Here is a 21546-nt window from a genome sequence, read left to right on the forward strand (position 1 = left end):
GATGGCTGAGCGGTTAGGAAATCGGGCTATTAATCAGAAGGTTGCCGGTTCGATTTCCGGACGTGCAAAAGGACGTTATGTCCTTTGGGCAAGGCACTTCACCCTACTTGCCTCGGGGAATGTCCCTGTACTTACTGTAAGTCACTCTGGATAAGAGCGTCTGCTAAATGACTAAATGTAAATGTTAGGCCCCACAGGACCACTGACAGGCAGTCTGTCAATATCCTGGAAGTCTCTGCTCTCTGAGCACAGGAGAACGGGAATGAGAGTGGCAAACAAAGCATTTTGGCATTACCGTGACAATGGCAGAGGCCATGCCAAAAGAAGGCACCTTTGATGCCACTGGTTTCGTTTGGCCCTGGGTCTCCTCAGGTCTGTGCTTCGACATGCTCCACATTCCAACCAATTATGTAGCCCAAGGTGGAACAGGTTAACAGGTTATCTTTGATGCCTACTCCAGAGGGATAAAGCTGGATTCAAACATTGAAGAGGACGGGGTGGGGCATCCTTTTATAGTTTTCCTTTTATTTATGCAGGTGATGTTCAAGAGAGATTTGTCCTAAGGCAGGAGCAATCATGCACATGTATTACCGTTCATACACACCTACACACATCAATATTACAAGTACATAAGGAATACAGGGCAAATTAAATCAAGCCACTTTCCCTATTGATTGAATCATTCCCAACACACATCATCAATTCAACAAGATACAATGTCATAACAGTACATGTACTGGAAGAACCGCACAGTGGAAACCTCACATCCAAAGCTTTACGGAAAATCCAACTCCCTGGTATGGACAATGTGCCATGTGACTGCTTCCATCTCGCCAGCACACCTTGCAACGCCACATACACTAATCACAACGCTTGTTGAGGAAGTGCCTTCCCACAGCGCCTGTCTCAACCATCTGTCACGCCTGGCCCAATACGGTCCCCATCACATCCCCTTACATCATCACCAGCGTGGCTTCTAAGTGGGTCACACCGAACGTGCCAAGCTGATAAGGAGATAGAGGAAGGTTGGATGAAACTCATCCCAGCACTGCTTTGGAGGACCATTACAGTCATATATATCTTTGAGACTCAAATTTAACTTTCAAGATGATTCAAGGGGGAGATTTAAGGACTGTATCGGTTATTGTACCCCTATCCCCATTTTTGATTGGACTTATGATTGGCTTTGGTGATCATTTTGTGATGTCATAGGTTTGATTCATTGTCGCAAACTCGTTGAAATCTCATTCAAGATATGAGGGTACATTTCATATGGGCAACCTTCAACGCGGAACCTCACATTTGCTTATGTGCCCGAGACAGAGTGCAAAATGTTATGTAAATCCCCTTAACGACCTTTTCAGACCGCCGACAATCGGCGCACAAAGGTGATTGGCAGCCGACACCGTGGTGCACATTTATCCTTTGCCCCAGCTCATCTCTCTCTATAGCGCCCCCTACTGTGAGAGGCGTGGGGTAGGGTGCCCAGTGGTAGTATCTGCCAATGGGTGAAGCCAGCATGGGTCTTCTCATGGCAACAATGTGGGTCGTTGTAATAATGTTTGGTTTGTTTCCTGTCCCACACCTCCTTTGGGATTTGGCTTGAGCTGTTCCAGCACATCAGGCGCAGAGGGAGACATCCATGCCTGTCCGCCTGTGTTCCAGCCTCGCATTGGCACAATCTCGCCCTATTGTAAGGCTCACAGGGCGGCCTATTGGTAGACTAAGGCCTGCTCCACAATGTGTTTCCATTGTCGTCATTCTTCTGATTTTGACTATGTGGTCCCTCCCACTCCCTTACGACTCCTGTCTGCCCAGCCTCAGGAGGGAGAGTAGCACACTCGCATCGATGGCATCCCCCTGTTGACAGACACTCATGCAGCAGGACACACACATACACACAAACACACTCACGTACACACTCACAGTCCAGTGTTCTCAAGCCCCTGACTGAGTGGTTTTATCCTCGCTAGGCCTCAACTCAGAGGGGAGTACGGCTGCCCCCTACTGAGTCCCAGACCCACTTCCTACAGCAAGGCTCGCTAAATCTGTTGGCGGCCTTCCTCCATTCAGCCTGTGCTGACAAGCCCAACTCCCTGCTTGGTACCCATAAATGTGCTTTTATTTGGCCATGACTGACTCAGCTACATGAATAACACACCAAGGGGTGATGACCTAAACCTCGGACATTGCCTCAAAATTTCCAGAGATTGTATTTTCTACATACATCTTCTGTCTTCATATTTCAGGTGGGGCTAACATCTATCTGAGTCTCAAGTAAGAAAGAGCTGCAGTTGATTAATGATTGTGAGTGTGTTTGTGTGTGTGTGTGTCTGTGAGTTCAAGAGTATGTGCACGTACGCGTGTGCAAGCTTTTGTATTTGTTTGTGTTTGTGTGGGTTTGTTTGTGATGGGGGAAGAAGGTGGGGTGGGGACAGGGTGTAATAAATACCCACCTACTGTCCCATCTTTCCACACATCACAACTGTCACTCAGATATGAAGCTGAGAAGGAAAAGTCCGAGAGCAGACTACCCTGGAAGATGGGACAGTGGATTAAGCCTTACCCACAAGGATCTCCACTGCAGCGCTTACAACATGGTATGATCCAAACGCATCTACTAATAATGTTACAGCTGCTGTTTATTTGAAAGCATTTCATCCACTTTCAGTGAATGTGTGTGGATGGATTTGTACCTGGTCATTATGTGTCGCTATTTGTAATACTATCACTAGTGTTTGATACACATGTCCTTTCGTTTTTTGACGATGAGTGAGTTTGTGATATGGCAACATAGACTGTACATAATAGTACATGACAGCATCTGACAACAGGAAAAATAACCAATTGTCTCTAAACCCAAGATTTGTAAGGGCGACACAGGCAAACCAAATGTCTGTTTGGTCTCATGCAAAAAACATTGGTTCTCAACCTGTTATTTTACCATGGTTGCTAAACGGATTCCTCACTTATCTGTCACAACTGAATTACGGTCGATAAAAGATCAAATAAAACCAGAATCAACTGTTGATTTCACAAGATGCTGGGCAGGCGTTTCCCCGAACCCAACTTGTCAGACTTCATCACCTGCACCTGTGCTTCTCCTCCCTGTGCTACGGTAGGATCTGTGTGGGGTATGAGTCCCTCGAGTTTCACTTGGAAGCAGGTTCTCTCCAAGTCAAACAGTGCTTTGGTGCTAGATTTGCTTCATTTGGTCTTGTTAACTGCATTTATTAACATGGCCCTCCGGCATGAGCTGGGGATGTAAGACATCATCCAAACTAGTGGCTGGGAGTCACAGAGCATCCATTGTTTTGGTTTCTGTTCTCAGCAGTCTGTCTAACCAAGGTGTGCAGATCACACAGCAGCATAGATGACTGTCCTTCTATGACATGGAGACAACATTGGACAATTTCAGTTGGTTGTACTGAAACATGTTTATATAGTCATCCATCCACTGAATATCCACTTGATGTTATTGGCATCTGACACCAGTACTTCAGAATCTGTCTGGTCTGCCTTTGTCCTGTAGAGGGCAGTGGATTTCTGTCACTTCTGAAGTCGGCAGGAGAAAGGATTGTCCGACCTAACAGTGTGTTGCCCAAACATTCTGTAGCCCTCATTGTATAGGATGAATTCAGGTAATCTGGGACATTTTTTGCATGCATTTTCTCATCGGAGATTCCTGATTAACTAGTGCCCTGACCATTTCTGTGACACCACACCAATCACGTTTTGTGATTTCAGTCGAAACTTTTTAGATTAGAGTATGAAATGGCATAAAGAGGGTGGTCAGTGAATATCTTAAAACTAAAACTGTTACCAGATATAATGTGGTTCTGTTGAACAAATTACATTTTTATTAAAAGGGGACAACATCTACAAATAAAACGTAATGTTACTCAGAAAAGCAACTACAGGAATAAAAATCACGAGGAAAAGGTTATTTTAATTTGGACTTGCTATGGTGAAACCCCATCCATTTAAAAAAACTAAATCAAATAAAACATCTTGCTGAGAAAACACAGCACTCTTTTACAAGCAAGGACAACGATTGCTATAAAAAATATGCTGAAAGCAGGAGGACAGACCCGGAGTCTGTTTTTTTTTTTTACAAAAGATGCTGGATTTAACAACAGGTGTTTGGCGCTTAGACCCCATGGGGAAATCAATGATCAATGGGCGTCAGCAATACAGCCGAGGAGAAATCCCCCCATGAAGTCCATGGCACTGGTGGCGGCAGCCGAAGACCCAGCCAGAAGAGACAGAGCGGCCGGGTGGCGACGGGGAGGTGGAGGGTCGCTCACAGTGGTCGCATGGACAAACTATAGGGAGAGAAACGTATTTAAAGGCACGGCAGCGGTATGATAGGCTAGCGGAGAAGGGAGGTCACTGTGCTAATTGATAGAATCCCGATGACAGCCCAGGCATTGGGGAAAGGAGAGAGCGTGCGTAGCGGTGGCAGTGTGCAGTGGGACATGATATGTATGGCCCGAGCGTGCAGAGGTCGGTCTTGCCTGACTGAACTTGCGCTAAGCTTTATTTGGCACGGTAAAACCACAAATTATTCTTCTCTGTGTGGTCCCCCCCCCCCCCCCCCCCCCACCACCACCACCACCACCACCACCACCACCACCACTAAAAGAATGACTAGCGTTTAGCGAACATATGTATAGTATCTATAGTATAAAAGCATGCACCACCATTGCATGACTCTATGGGTCCTCATATAATTCAAATAGTAGGCTATCCAACTGAATATTAGTCATCTTTGTCAGTGGACACCTGTTTCCCTGGTACAAAGAGGACTTTGTTGTGGAGTAATGAAGGAGAGGTCTTGCATTAGGAGAGAGGGGAATTGCTGGGCAGGACAGGTCTCTGCCTTCCACCCCCATAGTGGCAACAGCTATTCTGAGATCGTGAGAAGATATGATGAAAAGCCAAGTCTTTGGTTGTCACCCTTCAACTGCCTGCCTGTGCATATGAATATGTGGCATTGTATGCAACAGCGGACATGGGGCATATGCAACTCATTACTCAGCTGGAAAGCAAGACACAGCATGCTGGCTTCAGAAATAAAGTTGTCTATCAGGAGATGCAGTGTCCAAATACATATTTAGAAGAAATAGTATGGACGTGTGTGTTTGATTGTCATGTTTTTCAAACAACATAACAGATGTTTGTTTTGATACCGGATCAGGTAACTTGTAATCCAACCCCTATGTGAGAGTAAACTATAAGGTATAACTGAGGCCAAGAATGGTCCGTTCGCTTGCTCTCAACACGTTGAATGACTAACCCGTTTGTCCAACCGTTATATAGGATGTAAAAGGGGTCTGTATTTTAGAGAAGTATTTTCAAGAAGCCGCACATTGTATTCAAATTCAGTCATCCCTTAAGAATGAATTAAAAAATGGACTGCATTGCATGTGATTCCACTCCCGTCCATAGAGACGCCCTGGCTCGAACACTGAAGTTTCATTGGAACCTGTTGTCTGACGTGGCCAAAAAACAATCGCCATCTTGAGGAAGGAAACGCCTTGATGAGGAAAGTCTTGACAGCCAACTAACAACTGTAAGAAAAAAAACTATTTCTACACTATGTATTTTGTACACTGGCGTTGAGTAGTCGTTTATATTTAACGAGTTATGCATGTATCTGTCTGAAATGTAAAGTAGGTAAGCGTGCTGTCTTGGCAAGACTCTGAAGAAACTTGAAATATGGAATGCTAGCTAGCCTAGCTAACTTAGCTAGCTACTAGGAAGTTAGCTGTTTTGCTAGCTACACCGGTTCCATCCCGGTGCTGGAACCTATTCCATAGCCAAGTTTCATTATTAGCTTCCATGTGATACCATATATCTTCTGCATCCTCCGGTGAACGATAAGGTTGGTTGCCGGCGTCACATTAACTCACGGGTATCAATCTGGCTCGCCATCTATCTGACTTATTAGCTAACTTTGGCAGCATTTCATGTCAACGAATGGACAGGCCTGTATACTAGGTCGTTAAACAGTCCATTACGTGTAGTTGGTACTTTATGTAATTCCAACTGAAACAGTTCAGCCCCATTTAAACAAAACTGCATTGCCATGCATGAGGAAGTTTGCGGTCACCTCCGACTTTTTCAGTGGATCATGGTTAACTAGCTGACTGTCGACGTTAATACTTTATCCATGCATTCTGTTTGTGTGTGCCGCAGGTTTCTCTTGACCATAGTTGATTCCCATCACCGGCATCATGGGGAATATGTTTGCAGGCCTGTTTAAAATGTTCGGTAAGAAAGAGATGAGGATTCTCATGGTGGGTCTCGACGCCGCAGGGAAAACAACAATTCTTTACAAGCTCAAACTTGGCGAAATTGTGACTACCATCCCAACCATAGGTGAGCATTTTACTCAAGTTGACAATGCATTCAAAATTTCGGTTTTTGTATGGTTCATCATGAGCCTTACTCCTACTGTTAAAATTTGAGTCAACTTCTGCTTTCCGCTTTGTAAGTCTGACATTTTGTGAAACGGCTCTGTGTCGCAGGTTTTAACGTGGAAACAGTGGAGTACAAGAGTATAAGTTTTACTGTGTGGGATGTCGGCGGTCAAGACAAAATTCGACCGTTGTGGCGTCACTACTTTCAGAACACACAGGGTAGGTTTTGTGAAATGAACAAGCATGTTTGATACTTTAAGAAACGTCTTCACTCAAACTATTCCTCACCGTGTCTACCTGTGTCGTGGTCACAGGTCTCATCTTCGTAGTGGACAGCAATGACAGAGAGCGAGTGAACGAAGCCAGGGAAGAGCTGATGAGGATGTTGGCAGAAGACGAGTTGAGAGAGGCTGTGCTATTAGTCTTTGCAAACAAACAGGTAAATGATAGGCTATCCATTCTTCAGCATGTGCTATTCAAAAATAAAGCACGTGTTTATGTGTACATTGCCTGGTGACACACACTCATCTTACTCGTTTTGCAAAACATTTCATATATTTCTAGGACCTCCCGAATGCAATGGACGCAGCTGAGATCACAGACAAGCTGGGACTTCATTCCCTCCGCCATAGAAACTGGTACATCCAGGCCACCTGTGCCACCAGTGGGGATGGGCTCTATGAAGGACTGGATTGGTTGTCTAATCAGTTGAAGAACCAGAAATAACTAACTTCTGCTCTAAACTTCCATCCTGTACCTTCACTACCCTGCTCTGTACCCCTTCTGATGTTGCAAATTGAGCTACTCTGTCAAAAAAATGAAACAAAACTAAAAGTACTCGAAGCTGCCCTCATTACATCTCTAGTTACAACACATACAACGGCCCAGGGGGGATTATCCCATCTTGGAAAGCTGTCAGGTTTCTTATTTATTGTAAATAGTCATGTTCTGGTTATGAGGCAGCTTATTGCACACTTACACACACAAAAACCCTGCCATGGTTGTTTCCCTTCCTGTCCCATCGGCGCACATAAGTGGAAAAGGGAGCCTAAAACATAATAATGTAACCAGCTGTCATGTGAGCTACCCCGGTCCCAGCCGGAGGAGTATTTACATCGATCTGTGTGCTGGTCGTTTGTACTGTACTGAGGAGCGATGAGTCATTGCGGGCTAACTATTCTGAACGATACACAGATGCACTACTTGCAACTACTTTTGGATACCTTAAATTGCGACCGTATCCTGCTCCAGCGTACAATTGAGCAAACACTGGCGTTACCAAGTTGTACTGTTTGAACTGTGAAAGTAACAAGATGAACCCTAAAACAAAAGTCGGCTTCAAAGTCAGTCCGCCTGCTTCAAAGAGGAGTCTTGTCAGCATTTACCAGCCTTTGTGGTCTGTCAGATGTTATAGCTTCAATTGATAAGTGGATGCCATAAACCGTGTATTCTTTTTAAATATCTCATTCACACGCTTTTTTGATTGGCAGAGATCCTGTCTGTTTAGTCTGACAGCATCTCAGGTTAATCGTGTTCATGAGCCTGAATTAGCAAAAACGCATGATGTGGTTTGTTGGGCTTGTCAGACATGCAATTGATTGTCTAACGAGACTGGCTAATTGATTGTTTACATTTTAAGCCTGCACAAGCATCCTGTCACCCTACTGTCAGCTCGTGCCCAAGGGTTGGGCTGTACTGATGAGGGACTGAAAGCAGTCACTCACTGATGTCCTCTGAGTGCTCAGAATAGCCTCCATCAAGACATTCTGCCATGCCTTTTTAACGAGAATGGTAAAATATATATTTATCTTTTGGAGCCAGGCATTTTGATGGCAATACAAAATCTGTATGATGAGCTACATGTTTAACATAGTGCTAGTTTTTCTTTATTTTTAATAATGTCCTTTGCTTAATTCTTTTGGGGTGCTTCAGTCCTCTTGTCAAAGATGCTGTTCCTTACCTTTATTCTTATCTAAAGGTCTGGGTGTTATATGCTCTGAAATCGTTTTAGTCTATAAAGCAAAGTGATGCATTAAAACCATGTTTGATAACTGAATGCCTGAACCTTTGTAAAAAACAAACAAACAAAAAAATATGTATATTAACCTATTATCAAACTTTGTCTAAATGTATTTTTTAAGTAACGTTATGTCATCTTTCATTTTGTGAGAAAAGCACTGTAATAAAAGAGATTGGAGAAAATATAGGCCTACTAATTGTTAGATGTCGTGTCTGTTCCCCTTCAATGGTGAATGGACCTTTTTCCTGGCATACATGGCACCAAGTTTGAGAAGGATTCTTCCCTCACCACTCACATCAAAAGGCCTTGCAGTCATTTCAGTATTATAAACATGACCTTACTACCACATCAGATAACACCCTAGTGCACAACAGCCTCATCTGCACATGGACTGAAATTCTCAAATGCTCTCACTGCTTGACCTGGGGAAGGTGATGATAACCACCCAAACTTGGTGTTCGATTAGTGACAAACGGCTAGCGGGGCCAGAACTGTGGGTTGAGCCTGCCCAGGCGCCATGGAGTTGGGGGGTGCAATTTAGGAGCAATCTAGGACAACGTTCTTTCAGGTTGATTAGGCTGCTATGGTTAACGCAGCCAAGCCTATAAAACATGGCAGGAGAGTACGGTGGTCATGGAATGGGAGGGGGCGTGAGTCTTGGGTCCCTTACAGGGTGGCTTTGTCTAGCCATCTCTCCTGCTGGTCCATCAGCTTGGTTTGTGTGTGGTGGCCCTAACGGTACTCGGCCATATAAAGAACCCGCCTGGTTTTTTGCACTCTCCTTTGTGAATGCCTTGCTCTTTTTAGTGCACCCCCAGGTGCCAGCCAGCAGAATGCACCCTTTCAGACCAATTCAGGGCAAATGCAAACACTACAGTCCATTATGACTAGTAGAGTGCATTCCAATGGTATCTCAACAGCCAGGGAGCTGAACCTAGAACAGAGAGGGACAAAGGAGTGCTAGGTTGACAGAGGAAAGAAAAGGAGCAGAGCTGCTGAGCGGTGAGATGCACAGTAGGATGGAAGAGAGGTGTTGGACAAAAGAATTGAGGAGCATCTCAGAGGATATTTAATAGACATGTACACAATCACATCAGGCCAAACCAGACAGTAGACTGGTCAGGAAGTGGTTGAAAGTGTGTTTGAAGCAATCATTACCAAGTGGACTTTCTAATGCATTTTTTTATTATTGAGAAACCGTACATTATCTCCCTCCTTGGTCATGTGGTATGACCAACATCGGAGATTGGATTCAGACAACTGAGCAACACAGAAATCTATTAAAACACGCCAAGATATTATGCATTCGGTTTTACCACCTGCATATGACAAAACATTACATAAAAACTACACAGTAATAAAGAGACTCAAATAAACAACGGCCTGTTAGTTCCAAATATGAATCTGTTACAGGAATGTTCAAAAGACACGTGTTTGACAGAGCAAACTGACTGGTTTCCAGGCCCAGTGCAGTGGGTCCGGGCTGGGCATGCAGACCAGGCTGCTGTGCTGTGCTGTGGAGCACTCCCTCTGCGTGTGCCTGATTGGGGGGGGTGAGGGTGGACATTAGTTGTCTGAATCTGTGTCGTGGCGCCGCCTGTGGCTTTGTGTGGGAGCAGCAGGGGCCGCCTTGTGGCTGGCACGGTTACGGGGGACAGGGGACCCCCCGTCGGAGGAGTCTGTGTCATGCCGCTGATGGCGTCGTTGGGGGGAAGGGAGGTAGTGCTCGGCCTTTGCCCCCCCCCTTGAATGGCTGTCATTGGGTCTGGCTCCGCTCTGACTGCGGCATGATGGATTATGATGATGGTGGTCCTTTCTGCGTCTAAGCACACACACACACACACACACACACAGTCAGTCAATGATTGGGAGAGAAAAGGTGGGGTTGAGTGAGGCAGTGTGTGATCTTGGCAGGGATGATACACAGATATCATTTCTTTGATAACATGTTTTCTCAGAGACGGGGTTCGTACAGATACTGCATAATGAAATTCCAGGACTTTCAAGGACTTTTTAAGCACTATTTTGGGGGTTTTCAATCACTGCAAGCAGGGATCTCATTTATCAAACATACTTTATTTACTTTAAATTAATCCTTATTAAAGATACAAATGTTATTCAATCAAGAGCAGCGAGCGATTTTATCTTTTTCTTTTGTTCTTTGATTAACATTAATGAGACCCAGCATTGGGTTTATTAGACGGCACATTAGATGTCACGGATCTGACACAAATCCGTTTTTCTTCCAGCTCTTCACCTTCATTTAAGACTTTGAAACTAATTCTAGATTCTGCTTACGAGCATACTTGCCAAAAATGGTAATTGACAATTTTCTGTTTCGTCCTCAAGCAGGCCTAATCAATACGGTACTGGCGTGCACTGTCTGAGAAGAAGCGGCTTTCCTCTCGGTGTGTGTATGAGTCGGGTGTGTGTGCAAAGAACGCTGCCACAGACAGCACTTCTTCAGAACCGAATTGATTTCTACTTTGGCTCTTATCGTTCTTGAAATACACTTAAATAAATTGAGAGCATGATCATATGCTATAATGCTAACCAAAGAATGCCAGAAAAAAACTGGTGTTGTTTTAATTAAATTAGCAGGAGGGGAATTGGCTGAGGCGTTAATTTTGAGCGAAAAGACTGTATGTATGTTTTTATTTTTATGAACACTTCAAAATTACTTTGTAAATTCATATATATTGTCTTTAAATAATTCAAGCACTTTTCAAGTACCTCGTCGTTAATATGACTGTTTTCAAGGCTTTTAGAGGACTTAAATTTCAGTTTATAAGTCAAATTCAAGTACTTCAAGCACTTTAAGCACCTTGTAAGAACCCTGCAGAGGTTCAATTACCTGCTGATAGCTGATCATAATTTCTATATAGCTAAATATCTCTATAGGCAATTATCATAATATGAGGCATGCTGACACATCTTCACATCGTCTCAGTGGATTGAGTATATTTCACTAGGGCCACTTTCAGATTGAACAACAAAACTTTGGTGAAATGGATGGACAAATTTCATAAAACAGAGCTTTGGAACCCTCTAGTGGTCGGACAAGATAGTAGAAATATTGGGCTAACCTTTTACTGTCGAAGTCGGATTCTGAGGATGACAAAGAGTCTTGTCGCTCTCTTTTCTTCTTCTTTTCCTTCTTCCTTTTCTCCTTTTTGCTCTTTTTCTCCTTTTTCTTTTTTTTCTTCTCATGGCTATTGAATATGAGGGTGACAGATTAGCGGGCTACTGAGCACTGACCATCAAAAACCGACAACAGTAAATTCTCTTTTTGCGGACTCCCAGTATAAGTGTTTCTCACCTTATATCTACATCCTGTTTTTCAGTATTCTCAGATGCCTTTTTGATGGAACTTTCCGGATTTACTTCAGATTTATGGTGCTGTGGGAAAAAGGCACACCATTAATCTTTTTGTCCAAAAACAAAACAAATCAACATCTAGCAAACAAAAATACATTTGGGGGTTTCTTGTGTGTTCAGAGCTCCACTCAGTCATTTAAACTGACAGAACCATTTCCTTACAAAACATAAGTATCTTACAGTGAAGACGGACAAGCCGATCTTGGCAGCCTCCTTCTCCTGTTGGGACATCATCAGTTTCCGTGATCCTACACTGAAGACACAAATCATTAAAACCCTACAATCAAAATACAGTGAGAGGCCACGCATTCTCTTTACTCAACATTCAAGAGGATCCAGAAACAAATACTGGAGTCAATAAAATATGCAAAACTGGTGTAAGCGACTTTAATTTAGAGGCTTATGATAAAATGCATCCCCCCAAAATTTGGGAGCTTTTACCTGGAGCTTCCAAGACCTGACACACGGTCCACATCTCTCTCCTCACCATCTACATCTTCCCTCCGACACACGTCTGCCAAGTCCTGATAAGCACATTCATATCTGGCTGTCAACAATGACCTGATGAAAGCCAATCTTTCACGTGTCTAAGAAAAACGACTTTTCAGAATTATGAGAGGATAAATTACCTCTTTGGTCAGCCCAGTTGGTTGTCTCCTAATATTTTTGTGTCCTCTGAAAAGAAAGGGAAGAACAAGTTAAGAAGGTCCAGTTTTCATTGCATGGTTCTATGGTTTCTAGTACTTAATATAACACTTACAGAGCTACCATAAGAGCCTCCTGCTCTGCTTCTTTTACAGCAGCAAGCTCCTCTTCTCTGGACAAAGGTGCGCCACCTTTCTTGTCCTTGGCATACCAGGTTAGGTCTTTGCCCTTTTGCCATCGACCGACAGGTGCCATTAGAGAGTTCCCTGGGGACACAATCATGATGAAAATTTGCGTTCAGTATTGAGTTCCTATGACATAATTATAATGAATTTTAGGAACGAGAACATCATGAACGCCAAATGGTCAAATGACAGTACCTTGGCTGAAGAGATTGACGACAAAAAAACATATTCTGTCCTGCTTTTATGCGTTATATATCTCACTGTTAAATACAGATACTAGCTGGCTGACGATGGATGACTGTATTTAATGCATTTGGTACTATACAGATAAACTTGCTATGTGTTATCAGGACAGTAATTAACTTGCATTTATTATCTCCCCCCCCCCCCAAAAAAAAAAACGCGTGCTGCCACCTAGATACGCTAACTACGTACCTTGGTGTTCTCAAGCGTTTGCCGTACTCAGCGTGACCCGCTTCAATATGGTAGCTAGCATTAATCTTCTGCTAAATTACGATATCAGACGGTAGTTAGCAAGCGTGGTGACCAAGTTAGCGACTACAAAGCAACGGTTCTTAAAACAAAGTATTTTTAGATAACAAAAACCAATGCAATGAGGGGATATACATCTGGAAAAGGTAAGACATTGTGCCACATGTGCAGTATTATCTGGCTCGTAACTTAACATCATCGACGTTGCCATGCACCGCTAGCTAGCCGATCTACTCACCAAGGTAGTTTTCCCTGTGTTTATCGCCTTTCACATCGTCCCAGTTGAACTGATCTTGACCTCCCCTTACACCTCCAGATCTCGAGGACCCAAACATTGCTGCAATGTTTGTTTGACAGACGCGCCACTGGTAGTAGTGTGGGGAGCTCAACTACTCCACACGTGCACGCTAGTGCCACTGTATTAGGAGAGGCCTTTTTAAGTTTTCATCCGGGAAGTATCCTGTCCAATGTTTTCCCCCTCGAATACACGAAAGGATAGCGCTGGCCCTGGGATGAGATGTGGACAAAGGTGTGCCTAGCTGTCTTAAGTATGGCTTGGTTATGAATCAGCTAGCTAACTAAACAAGGACACTAACGCTTGAACTAAAGGAAACTAAAACCATAAACTCCCAACGGACTCATTGCATCATGGTAGCCTAGCTTGTTCGCTAACCAGTATCTAGCTAACGATTAACGTTTGTCAGCTGGTTATGCAGGGGTTATTGCGCGCAAGTTTTTTCAGGCTGCATCCCTGGTCTTCTACACTACATTATTGGAACAATGCCAATAAGCATTTTAAAGACTAAAATTCATGCATAATGGTGGTTCATTTATGCGGACATTTATTATTGGATTTGTTGGTTCATTGTCTATGAAGATGTCGGATTTTGCTGGTATTCCTGTTTGACTCGTGCGCAGCAAGGATTGTTTAACTACTTCCGCGCAGGGTCTAGACAAGGCGTTTACGACGGCTCGTGATGATGACGTCAGCACAGTCACAATTACTGTAATGTCTCTCACACGAAAAGTAGACCGCGGAGAAAGACACTTTGGAGACGATACATATTTCTGGGACCACAGGCATTGCAGATGTACGTGAGATATTTTTCAAGGCTCTTCTCAGGTATGATGTATCAGTAGTTGTGCCAATAATTTGCTTCATCATGTATTCATTCCCCAAGCCAGATCGTCTGATGATGTAGAACCTCCGGGTTTAATCTGTTCAGTGATGCTGGTCAAGCCGTTTTAAGCAGCATCTTCAGATGGATATTGTTTCTTCATGATTTGTCATCATGGAATATTTGCTACCTTAATAACAAGGTGAATAATGTGTTTCATAGCTGACATTTAAATCACCACACACTTAATCCACACAGTTGATAATGGTATGCGGCTAGTTGGATTTAGTTGACAAGCTGAGTTGGGCCATTTACGGTCGGCTATTATCAGTAGTAACCTAGACAACATTATAAGCGCAAAGGTGTTATTTGTCCAGCTTGTAATGCACCATTTGGCTTTTAATTGTCAGGGCATTCCTTTGTACATCACAGACACAAATTGTACTTGATTGAGTTGGCCCTTTAATTGTAGCACAGGTGCCACCATGTGAAAAAAAGGACAGTTATGAACAGAAAGCAAATTCAGATTGACTGCTATAGTATGTGGTCGTATAGTCTAGTTCATATTGATACTAGAATGAAACAACAAAACGGCTTTGGAAGACAGCTGACTTCGATGTCCAACATTTCTTATTAAACCAGACCACCAACTATGGGGAGTCAGGTGGCTGAGCGGTGAGGGAATCGGGCTAGTAATCCAAAGGTTGCCAGTTCGATTCCCAGTCATGCCTGATGAAGAAAGTGTTTTGTCCGTCTCTTCATAAACGGAGTGACTAAGTTCAGTTCTCTTAACCAGGTCTCCAGGTCTCTCTCCGCTCCGAAAGCCAGAGGACCATCTTTTATAGGGCACAAGAATGTAAACATAGATTGTGACAGTCAGGCAGGAATGACGTTACAACAGTCTCAGAGAAAAAGATTCACTGCTCCCAACACATGACAACTCTCACACTAGAGAGTTCATAGTTGGAGCTCTCCTTGTAGAAATGACAAGGACCGTTTAGCCAGTACTTTCTCCTGACCCCGAACATCTATTAACCTGACACATAGACACAATATACTGTTATTAATAGCAAGCTTACATGATCAACGTACTAACTAGTATCCAATGACTAGTTCTATTGATTAATGATTAATGTAAGCACACAGGAAATCCCAATTTCTTCCACATGCCAACTGACGTTGTGTCCTTGGGCAAGGCACTTCACCCTACTTGCCTCGTGGGAATGTCCCTGTACTTACTGTAAGTCGCTCTGGATAAGAGCGTCTGCTAAATTACTAAATGTAAATGTAACTATTATTAACCCTCCACACACACTCACGAGAAACATATCAGCATGACCACCTTTGTTTATAATTGCGCCCTACAGTGGACTGCAGTAATCCAATAATATAATAAATTTAACAGATGACACATGTTTAAAGTTTGGTCACATGCTAAGGAGAAAAAAACTTTAGCCCTAATGCAAAGTGCTGATCTTTGGACCAGGAAACTGATCTCTCAAGTAATTTCAAGCTCACATGCCCTTAATTTACTAACACAGTCCTCTTTCATAGACTAATGGAGCTTTGCAGATCAGTGACACTAAAGGCTTTAGTGTTCTTCAAATGTTGAAGTATGCCATGTCGTGTCGCAACTCATTCACTTACTGACTCGACCTGCTTGATAAGGAATGTTCATTCTTGAATGAACAAATAATGGGAATGCAGGATTAGTTTTCGGGATTTGCCAAGTCATTTCAGCCTGACACTTAGACCTTGAGTGTCATTTTAATAATGTCTCCCAGTTGACCCAGTGTCAGAGTGGAGGCTCTGTTTCTGACGCTGTGTTTAAAACGTTCAAGAGGCGAGAGAGTGCCTCTGTCACTTGCAGCTGCGATACCAGCCTTGTAGGATCTGTTTGGCAGGGAGACCGGGCAGGGCTAAAGCTGTGCGTTCAGTTATCGGTTCGACAAAAGAAAGTAGCGATGGGGAACGTGCTGGAAATGTGATGCCTTGCTGTCACAGACCTCTTTTTTACTTTAGTTTTTCTTCTGCAAACTGACTCGTAGGTTCAGCTTGTCATTGAAGAGACTTGTTGCTGAGGGTTCACTGGGGGCAAATGATGGCATGGTATCCTTGCAGTGTGTCTTATTTTAGGAGATTTTTTATCCCCATACCTGGCTTCTAAGTAAGTAGAAGTAGTAGTAATTATTTTCAATAGGCTTCTCCTTTTCTTATTTCCTACGGTCTGTTGCGTAAAACCTGCTACACTAGTCTGGACAGTGGTAATAGATGTTCTTGACAGTATTGGGGGGCAGGTAGTTATCTTTGTGCTGATGGTTTCTTAGTTATGACAGGTAAGCTGAATCACGTTTCGTCTTTTGTTAATCTAGATATGATAGTATAGTTGTCCAAGCAGGACTAGAACAGTTGGTCAGGCCCTTTCAGTTGGAGCTGTACCGTTTATATGCACAGAGACACAAACACAGACACACCCTTCTGCACAGAACCCATCTCTTTCTGTGGCTGTTCTTGCCCTCCCACTTCCTTCTCAGTGTTCATCCTGCTCACACACACACACGTTAGCACGGAAGGAAGAGATGGGTAAGGAGAGAATGGAAGAAACCTGTTAGAATGAGGACTTCAGATGGTTAGATGTCTGAGAAACTTGGTGTAAGATTTAGGTCATTGTTGTATTGTCAGTCAAATAGATTTGGAGGTCAGAGCCCTTTTTATTCTTTGGCATAATATTAGAGTAGAATGCTAACTTAGCCTAATGCTAAGGTTGTTCTCCAGTTTATTTTTCCTAATTCTTTAATTATGTTTTCAAACCCACTAAGTGGACAATGCCTATGCTAGTTATGTTATTGCAACAGCTTGTTTTAACAGGTTCTCATAAGTTTGTTGTTTATTGCTTTCTTTAACATATTGACATGTTATATAGGCAGTAGGCTAATATATTCTAAGCTATGTTGTTAAGTGGTTGTGTGTGTTCTTATCTGAAAATTAGTCAAATATAGCCAATCTTTTTCTCCACAAATGTGATGTTAGTGAGTCAGTTTTTCCGAACCTTGCTTATTTGCTTCATAATTACTCAACCTCAAAAATAGGAAGGTTCTCCAATTAGGACCAGTAGGCATATTTCCTGATTAGAGTCTCCCTAGAAACAGGACCTGATTACCTCTCTTGTGTCTACCGGTCTTGTTAAACATGTTTTGATTGCTTACTTGGCTTTCTGGAAAGGAAAATATCAAGAACAAGATTATCAAGAAAATCCTGTAATTCAAGGTTGTCTGTGTACTGCACCACTGTAATTCGTTACAAGTCGCTAAGTCATCTCTCATTAGATTCCTAGTTCCAGGTTAGCACTGGGTGTCAAGAGACCACACCCTGACCAAGCCCAGTGTGGAGCAGGGCAGTGTAACCTGTCCTCACCTCTTTCTTGTCTTCTGTCCCCACAGCTATGGCTGGACCTAGGCCTGTGGTGCTGAGCGGCCCATCCGGGGCAGGCAAGAGCACCCTCCTCAAGAGGCTCATGAAGGAGCACGAGGGCATCTTCGGTTTCAGCGTGTCGCGTAAGTCCACCCCAGTCCCACTGTACCGCTCATCGTCCAAATGAGACGATGAGTAAGACAGATCTCCGGCTTGCCCTGCTCTCTGCAGTGTCTTGGAGGATGTAAAAAGAGAAAAAGAGGCCTAAGCCCCCCCAAAATGTTGTTCTCATCTCTCAGATACAACGAGGAACCCTCGTCCTGGGGAAGAGAATGGCAAAGGTACGCTGTCTGGCTCAAGCCCGGTTCTCTCGTGTTACTTCCCTTGTTGTTACCAAACAAGTCTGGTCTTCTGCTCTCTAACGGTTGTTTGCGGTCACTTCAGATTACCATTACGTCACGAGGGAAGCCATGCAGGCCGCGATCGACCGGGGGGAGTTCATCGAGAACGCAGAGTTTTCGGGAAACATGTACGGGACGAGCAAAGCTGCCGTCCAGGCCGTGCAGGCCAGGAACCTCATCTGCATCCTGGACATTGACATGCAGGGCGTGAAGAACATCAAGAGGACTGACCTCAACCCCATCTACGTCTCCATCCAACCTCCCTCCATGAACATCCTGGTGAGCCTTTGGCACGTCTGCCAACCAGGCCTGCTTAAGCACATGTGCATCTTCTACACTGTCTTTTATCTGCAGCTGTGGCCTTGCACTTGAGTGTGTGCTTTTGTTCTTGGCTGCGTAAGCGGGGTTTGATAAAAAAAGACCCCAGTGCTCAATGCCAATCATTTTATATTTGAATTCTCTCTCTTTCAGGAAAATCGTTTGAGGGACAGAAAAACGGAGTCGGAGGACAGCCTTCAGAAGCGTTTGGAAGCGGCTCACGTGGACATGAAACTGAGTAAGTCTGACCGCTGCTTAGAGAAAGCTTTCTCACAAATCCTATTTGTCTATCCTGATGAGCGCTGCTTTGCCTTTTAAGGCAAGGAGCCCGGTGTTTTTGATGTTGTTATCGTCAACGATAACCTGGAGGAAGCCTATCTCAAACTTCAGGATGCCTTACTGGAGGTGAGTTATTATTGGACTTAATGTAGCTCTCTGGAATTGGACCACATCATTCATTGTGCTTGTTGAACACAAAGTCGTCAGCGAAATGTCAAATTTGGAAAAAATCCTTTCTCTCCAGGAAATCCAGCAAGTCAAGAAGAACAACATGCCCTCTTAAGGTTTGAGAAGCCTGACAGCCCACCCCCACTCACACCGCATGGTAGACTCCCCATTCCAGTCCAGAACATTCCGACATGTAAACCCCATACAACATTGCTCACTCAAACGCAGATTTTCAATGCTGTGTTTTAGATTGCTCAAGAATACCCTCGCCCTCCTCTTCTTTTGTCTGTCTGGTGTCAGGTTAGAAAATTGTTGTGACAGAAGGATCCATGGTGCATGTTACCCATTCATTTTCTTATGTTCACCAGAAAGGAGGGAGTAACAGCACAGGAAATACTGCCTTGTTTTTGATTTGCAGCCTATTGTAATCTTTATTAATCTCTGATGAAGAGGAACCAGTCTAGCTGGTAAGCAACACTCCCACAGGCCTTGAAAAAAAACCAAATATATATATATATATAATCATGGTGGGGTTACAGTTCTATAAACTTAAAATTATCTTAAACGTAGGAAGCTATAGCTCTCCCGCTTGCATAACTCAATATATCTAATCAACTCCACTACCCCGCCTCATAACTTGTGTGTTGCGTGCACAGTAAGGTACCATTCCACGGTATCAGTGCCAGAGAAGTGCACATTTAAGGATTTCTGGCTGGAAGACTGTTGCTTCAAATTGTTGATTTGTAAAGATGTCAGCAATGCGCACATTGCCGGAAATAATTTCCGCAAATAATCAATTAAACTGTAGTCAATGGGCGAGGCAGCATTTAATAATCTTCCTACACAGATATTATGAGGCTTGTTCTTAAGACCAAGGAAACCCCTGTGTATCTTGGATGGTTTTAACATGACATGCTCCAGCAGTACAAAATGGCGTTCAGTGTCTATACAGCAACATATTTTGATATCCGGGTTGTGTCATTATCAAACACTTGAAGATGCACAAAAGTTCCACTGCTTTCAGTCACATGAGTATCATGTAATATCTGGACAGTGGACACTAATGGTATCAGACCTACAGACATAAAAGTCACTACATACAAGACTTTCTAAATGGGAAATGACAACTATATCCAATTCATGCTGCAAAACATGCTGTGTTGAGTCTGTGAATTTGAGAAAATGGGTAATTGAAAGTCACTGAAAAGTAAATTTGATGTTTAACAAGGGAACCCTGAGTAAGAGTTGAAAATGTCATCAGAGGTGGTTGGTTGATAAAGGCACTGCTGTTTTCTTAAGTTTTACCACATCCTGTTCTATTTATTACTATTTGGTTGATGAAGGATAACTTTTTGTGGAGAGGTTTTAGTCAGAATAATGCTTTATCAGCCACTGTCAAAACCGGTTCCATTGTCAAAGCCAGGAACATACAGAAGGAGAAAGTTATTGACAATTTTGATGCTAACATCCGGTTACTTTTTAAAAAGGGACTTTTGAGTCTCATGCATTTCTGTTGTGTGTACATAGGGCAGCTAACAATCACAAAGTCAGGTTTGGGTTACAGCACACTCAAGCTAACCAATAACAATGTAGTTATGGACACAGATTTGCATTATAAATGTCAACTGATCTCAGGAACTAGCTGCTGTGTACTGCTTAGGGATCCATGTTAATCAGATGGCCGAATTACTACCATCAGCTAGCACTTAACATTACAATCCATTTAAACACTTTAACAAAAAAAATATTGCAAACATATATTAAAACACTCAACACTTGGTATCTTCATATTACTAACAGAGAATTTGGAGGTATTTGTTTTGGAATTATCGTTGATGATTTATCGCTAGGTAATTTGTGACAAAAAATAAAACCAATATTACCCAATCTTGATTCACAATGTGAACATCTGACAGCAAGATTTATAATCATGATAAAGGTCACCATTTCTTTAGACCATATCTGAACTTTTGAATGGCGTCAAAATGCCTCTTCTTTTTCTTGACAGATTTATATTGTACATTTGTAAATCTTTTATATTGCATGTTTTGTTACATATATTTCTTTTACAGTCTGATCAGTAATTTATAATGATGCCTCGTAGGCCTCCCTTGTAAGTCAGCAGTGTGTCGGTCCTGTATCTCATTGAAGGATCGTGGAAGTTAAAGGAATCCCATTGGAAACAAGCACACAAATCATCCACTTTACTTGAAACAGGCTATTTCAATTCCAAAAATATTTAATGTCCTTGTTGGAAGTTTACACACACAGCAGGATTTGTTGTCCCAGCTTTTTATGTCTGTGTATGTAGTTTGGTATGTTTAACAAAGTAAAAGCCTTATTAACAAAGTCAACTGATGTATTTGCTCTGATTTGTATTGCTTTGACAACATAAAGGACTAAACATTGCATATGTTCTAAGGTGTCTAGAGATGCATGTCAACTGATGTATTTGCTCTTCCCCCTAAATGTATCTTGTTCCTTGCTCAAAATGTTTACTTTAACAACATAAAGGACTAAACATTGCATATGTTCTAAGGTGTCTAGATATTCATGTTTGCTTGGTTCCAATATTTCAAATGTACGCTGCTTTTAGAAACAAGCCATTGTTGGATATGTAAGTCATAGAAAAGCAATGTCTGTATTTTACAAATGTAATACATTTAAAGTGTGTAGCGTCCCATTTTTTCGAACTAATGTATAACT

At 42.8% G+C, this 21546-nt stretch overlaps 3 protein-coding genes across 5 annotated transcripts; 2 read left to right on the forward strand and 1 right to left on the reverse strand.

Annotated features, from left to right (window-relative positions):
• The first annotated feature begins 5511 nt into the window (after positions 1-5511).
• On the forward strand, positions 5512-7272 carry arf1 (ADP-ribosylation factor 1). The gene is made up of 5 exons (XM_067252981.1): positions 5512-5575; positions 6202-6384; positions 6534-6644; positions 6740-6864; positions 6990-7272. The coding sequence occupies exons 2-5, from the start codon at positions 6240-6242 to the stop codon at positions 7149-7151; spliced, it is 543 nt and encodes a 180-aa protein (XP_067109082.1). The 5' UTR covers positions 5512-5575; positions 6202-6239; the 3' UTR covers positions 7152-7272.
• Positions 7273-9609: 2337 nt separating this feature from the next.
• c16h1orf35 (chromosome 16 C1orf35 homolog) lies at positions 9610-14067 on the reverse strand. 2 transcript variants are annotated; one of them, XM_067252469.1, is made up of 9 exons: positions 13384-13465; positions 13089-13159; positions 12584-12734; positions 12453-12498; positions 12265-12347; positions 12004-12076; positions 11765-11844; positions 11532-11657; positions 9610-10267 (listed from the first exon to the last, which is right to left on the reverse strand). In XM_067252469.1, exons 3-9 carry the CDS (start codon positions 12721-12723, stop codon positions 10012-10014), a joined length of 804 nt encoding a protein of 267 aa, XP_067108570.1. In that variant the 5' UTR covers positions 12724-12734; positions 13089-13159; positions 13384-13465; the 3' UTR covers positions 9610-10011. The 2 variants fall into 2 exon arrangements, with proteins under 2 accessions (XP_067108570.1, XP_067108569.1); XM_067252468.1 differs by lacking the exon at positions 13089-13159 and having other exon boundaries at positions 13384-14067.
• guk1a (guanylate kinase 1a) lies at positions 13123-21531 on the forward strand. Of its 2 annotated transcripts, none has more exons than XM_067252470.1 (7): positions 13123-13291; positions 17704-17817; positions 17974-18015; positions 18119-18354; positions 18547-18631; positions 18713-18798; positions 18917-21530. In XM_067252470.1, exons 1-7 carry the CDS (start codon positions 13267-13269, stop codon positions 18953-18955), a joined length of 627 nt encoding a protein of 208 aa, XP_067108571.1. In that variant the 5' UTR covers positions 13123-13266; the 3' UTR covers positions 18956-21530. The 2 variants fall into 2 exon arrangements, with proteins under 2 accessions (XP_067108571.1, XP_067108572.1); XM_067252471.1 differs by lacking the exon at positions 13123-13291 and adding an exon at positions 14153-14268 and having other exon boundaries at positions 18917-21531.
• The last annotated feature ends 15 nt before the right edge of the window (positions 21532-21546 follow it).

This window comes from Osmerus mordax, chromosome 16, assembly GCF_038355195.1.
Source record: "Osmerus mordax isolate fOsmMor3 chromosome 16, fOsmMor3.pri, whole genome shotgun sequence".
Classification (NCBI taxonomy): domain Eukaryota; kingdom Metazoa; phylum Chordata; class Actinopteri; order Osmeriformes; family Osmeridae; genus Osmerus; species Osmerus mordax.

Excerpts from the sequence above, each read along its gene's own strand:
- arf1 (XM_067252981.1), top strand. The coding sequence starts at position 6,240 with ATGGGGAATATGTTTGCAGGCCTGTTTAAAATGTTCGGTAAGAAAGAG. Across the intron at positions 6,385-6,533 it reads GACTACCATCCCAACCATAG|GTTTTAACGTGGAAACAGTG; the intron begins GTGAGCATTTTA and ends TCTGTGTCGCAG. Across the intron at positions 6,865-6,989 it reads TAGTCTTTGCAAACAAACAG|GACCTCCCGAATGCAATGGA; the intron begins GTAAATGATAGG and ends ATATATTTCTAG.
- c16h1orf35 (XM_067252468.1), bottom strand. The coding sequence starts at position 13,480 with ATGTTTGGGTCCTCGAGATCTGGAGGTGTAAGGGGAGGTCAAGATCAG. Across the intron at positions 12,735-13,383 it reads ACACAGGGAAAACTACCTTG|GGAACTCTCTAATGGCACCT; the intron begins GTGAGTAGATCG and ends TTGTGTCCCCAG. Across the intron at positions 11,658-11,764 it reads AAACAGGATGTAGATATAAG|CCATGAGAAGAAAAAAAAGA; the intron begins GTGAGAAACACT and ends CATATTCAATAG.
- guk1a (XM_067252471.1), top strand. The coding sequence starts at position 14,235 with ATGTACGTGAGATATTTTTCAAGGCTCTTCTCAG. Across the intron at positions 14,269-17,703 it reads TTTTTCAAGGCTCTTCTCAG|CTATGGCTGGACCTAGGCCT; the intron begins GTATGATGTATC and ends CTGTCCCCACAG. Across the intron at positions 18,632-18,712 it reads TCACGTGGACATGAAACTGA|GCAAGGAGCCCGGTGTTTTT; the intron begins GTAAGTCTGACC and ends TTGCCTTTTAAG.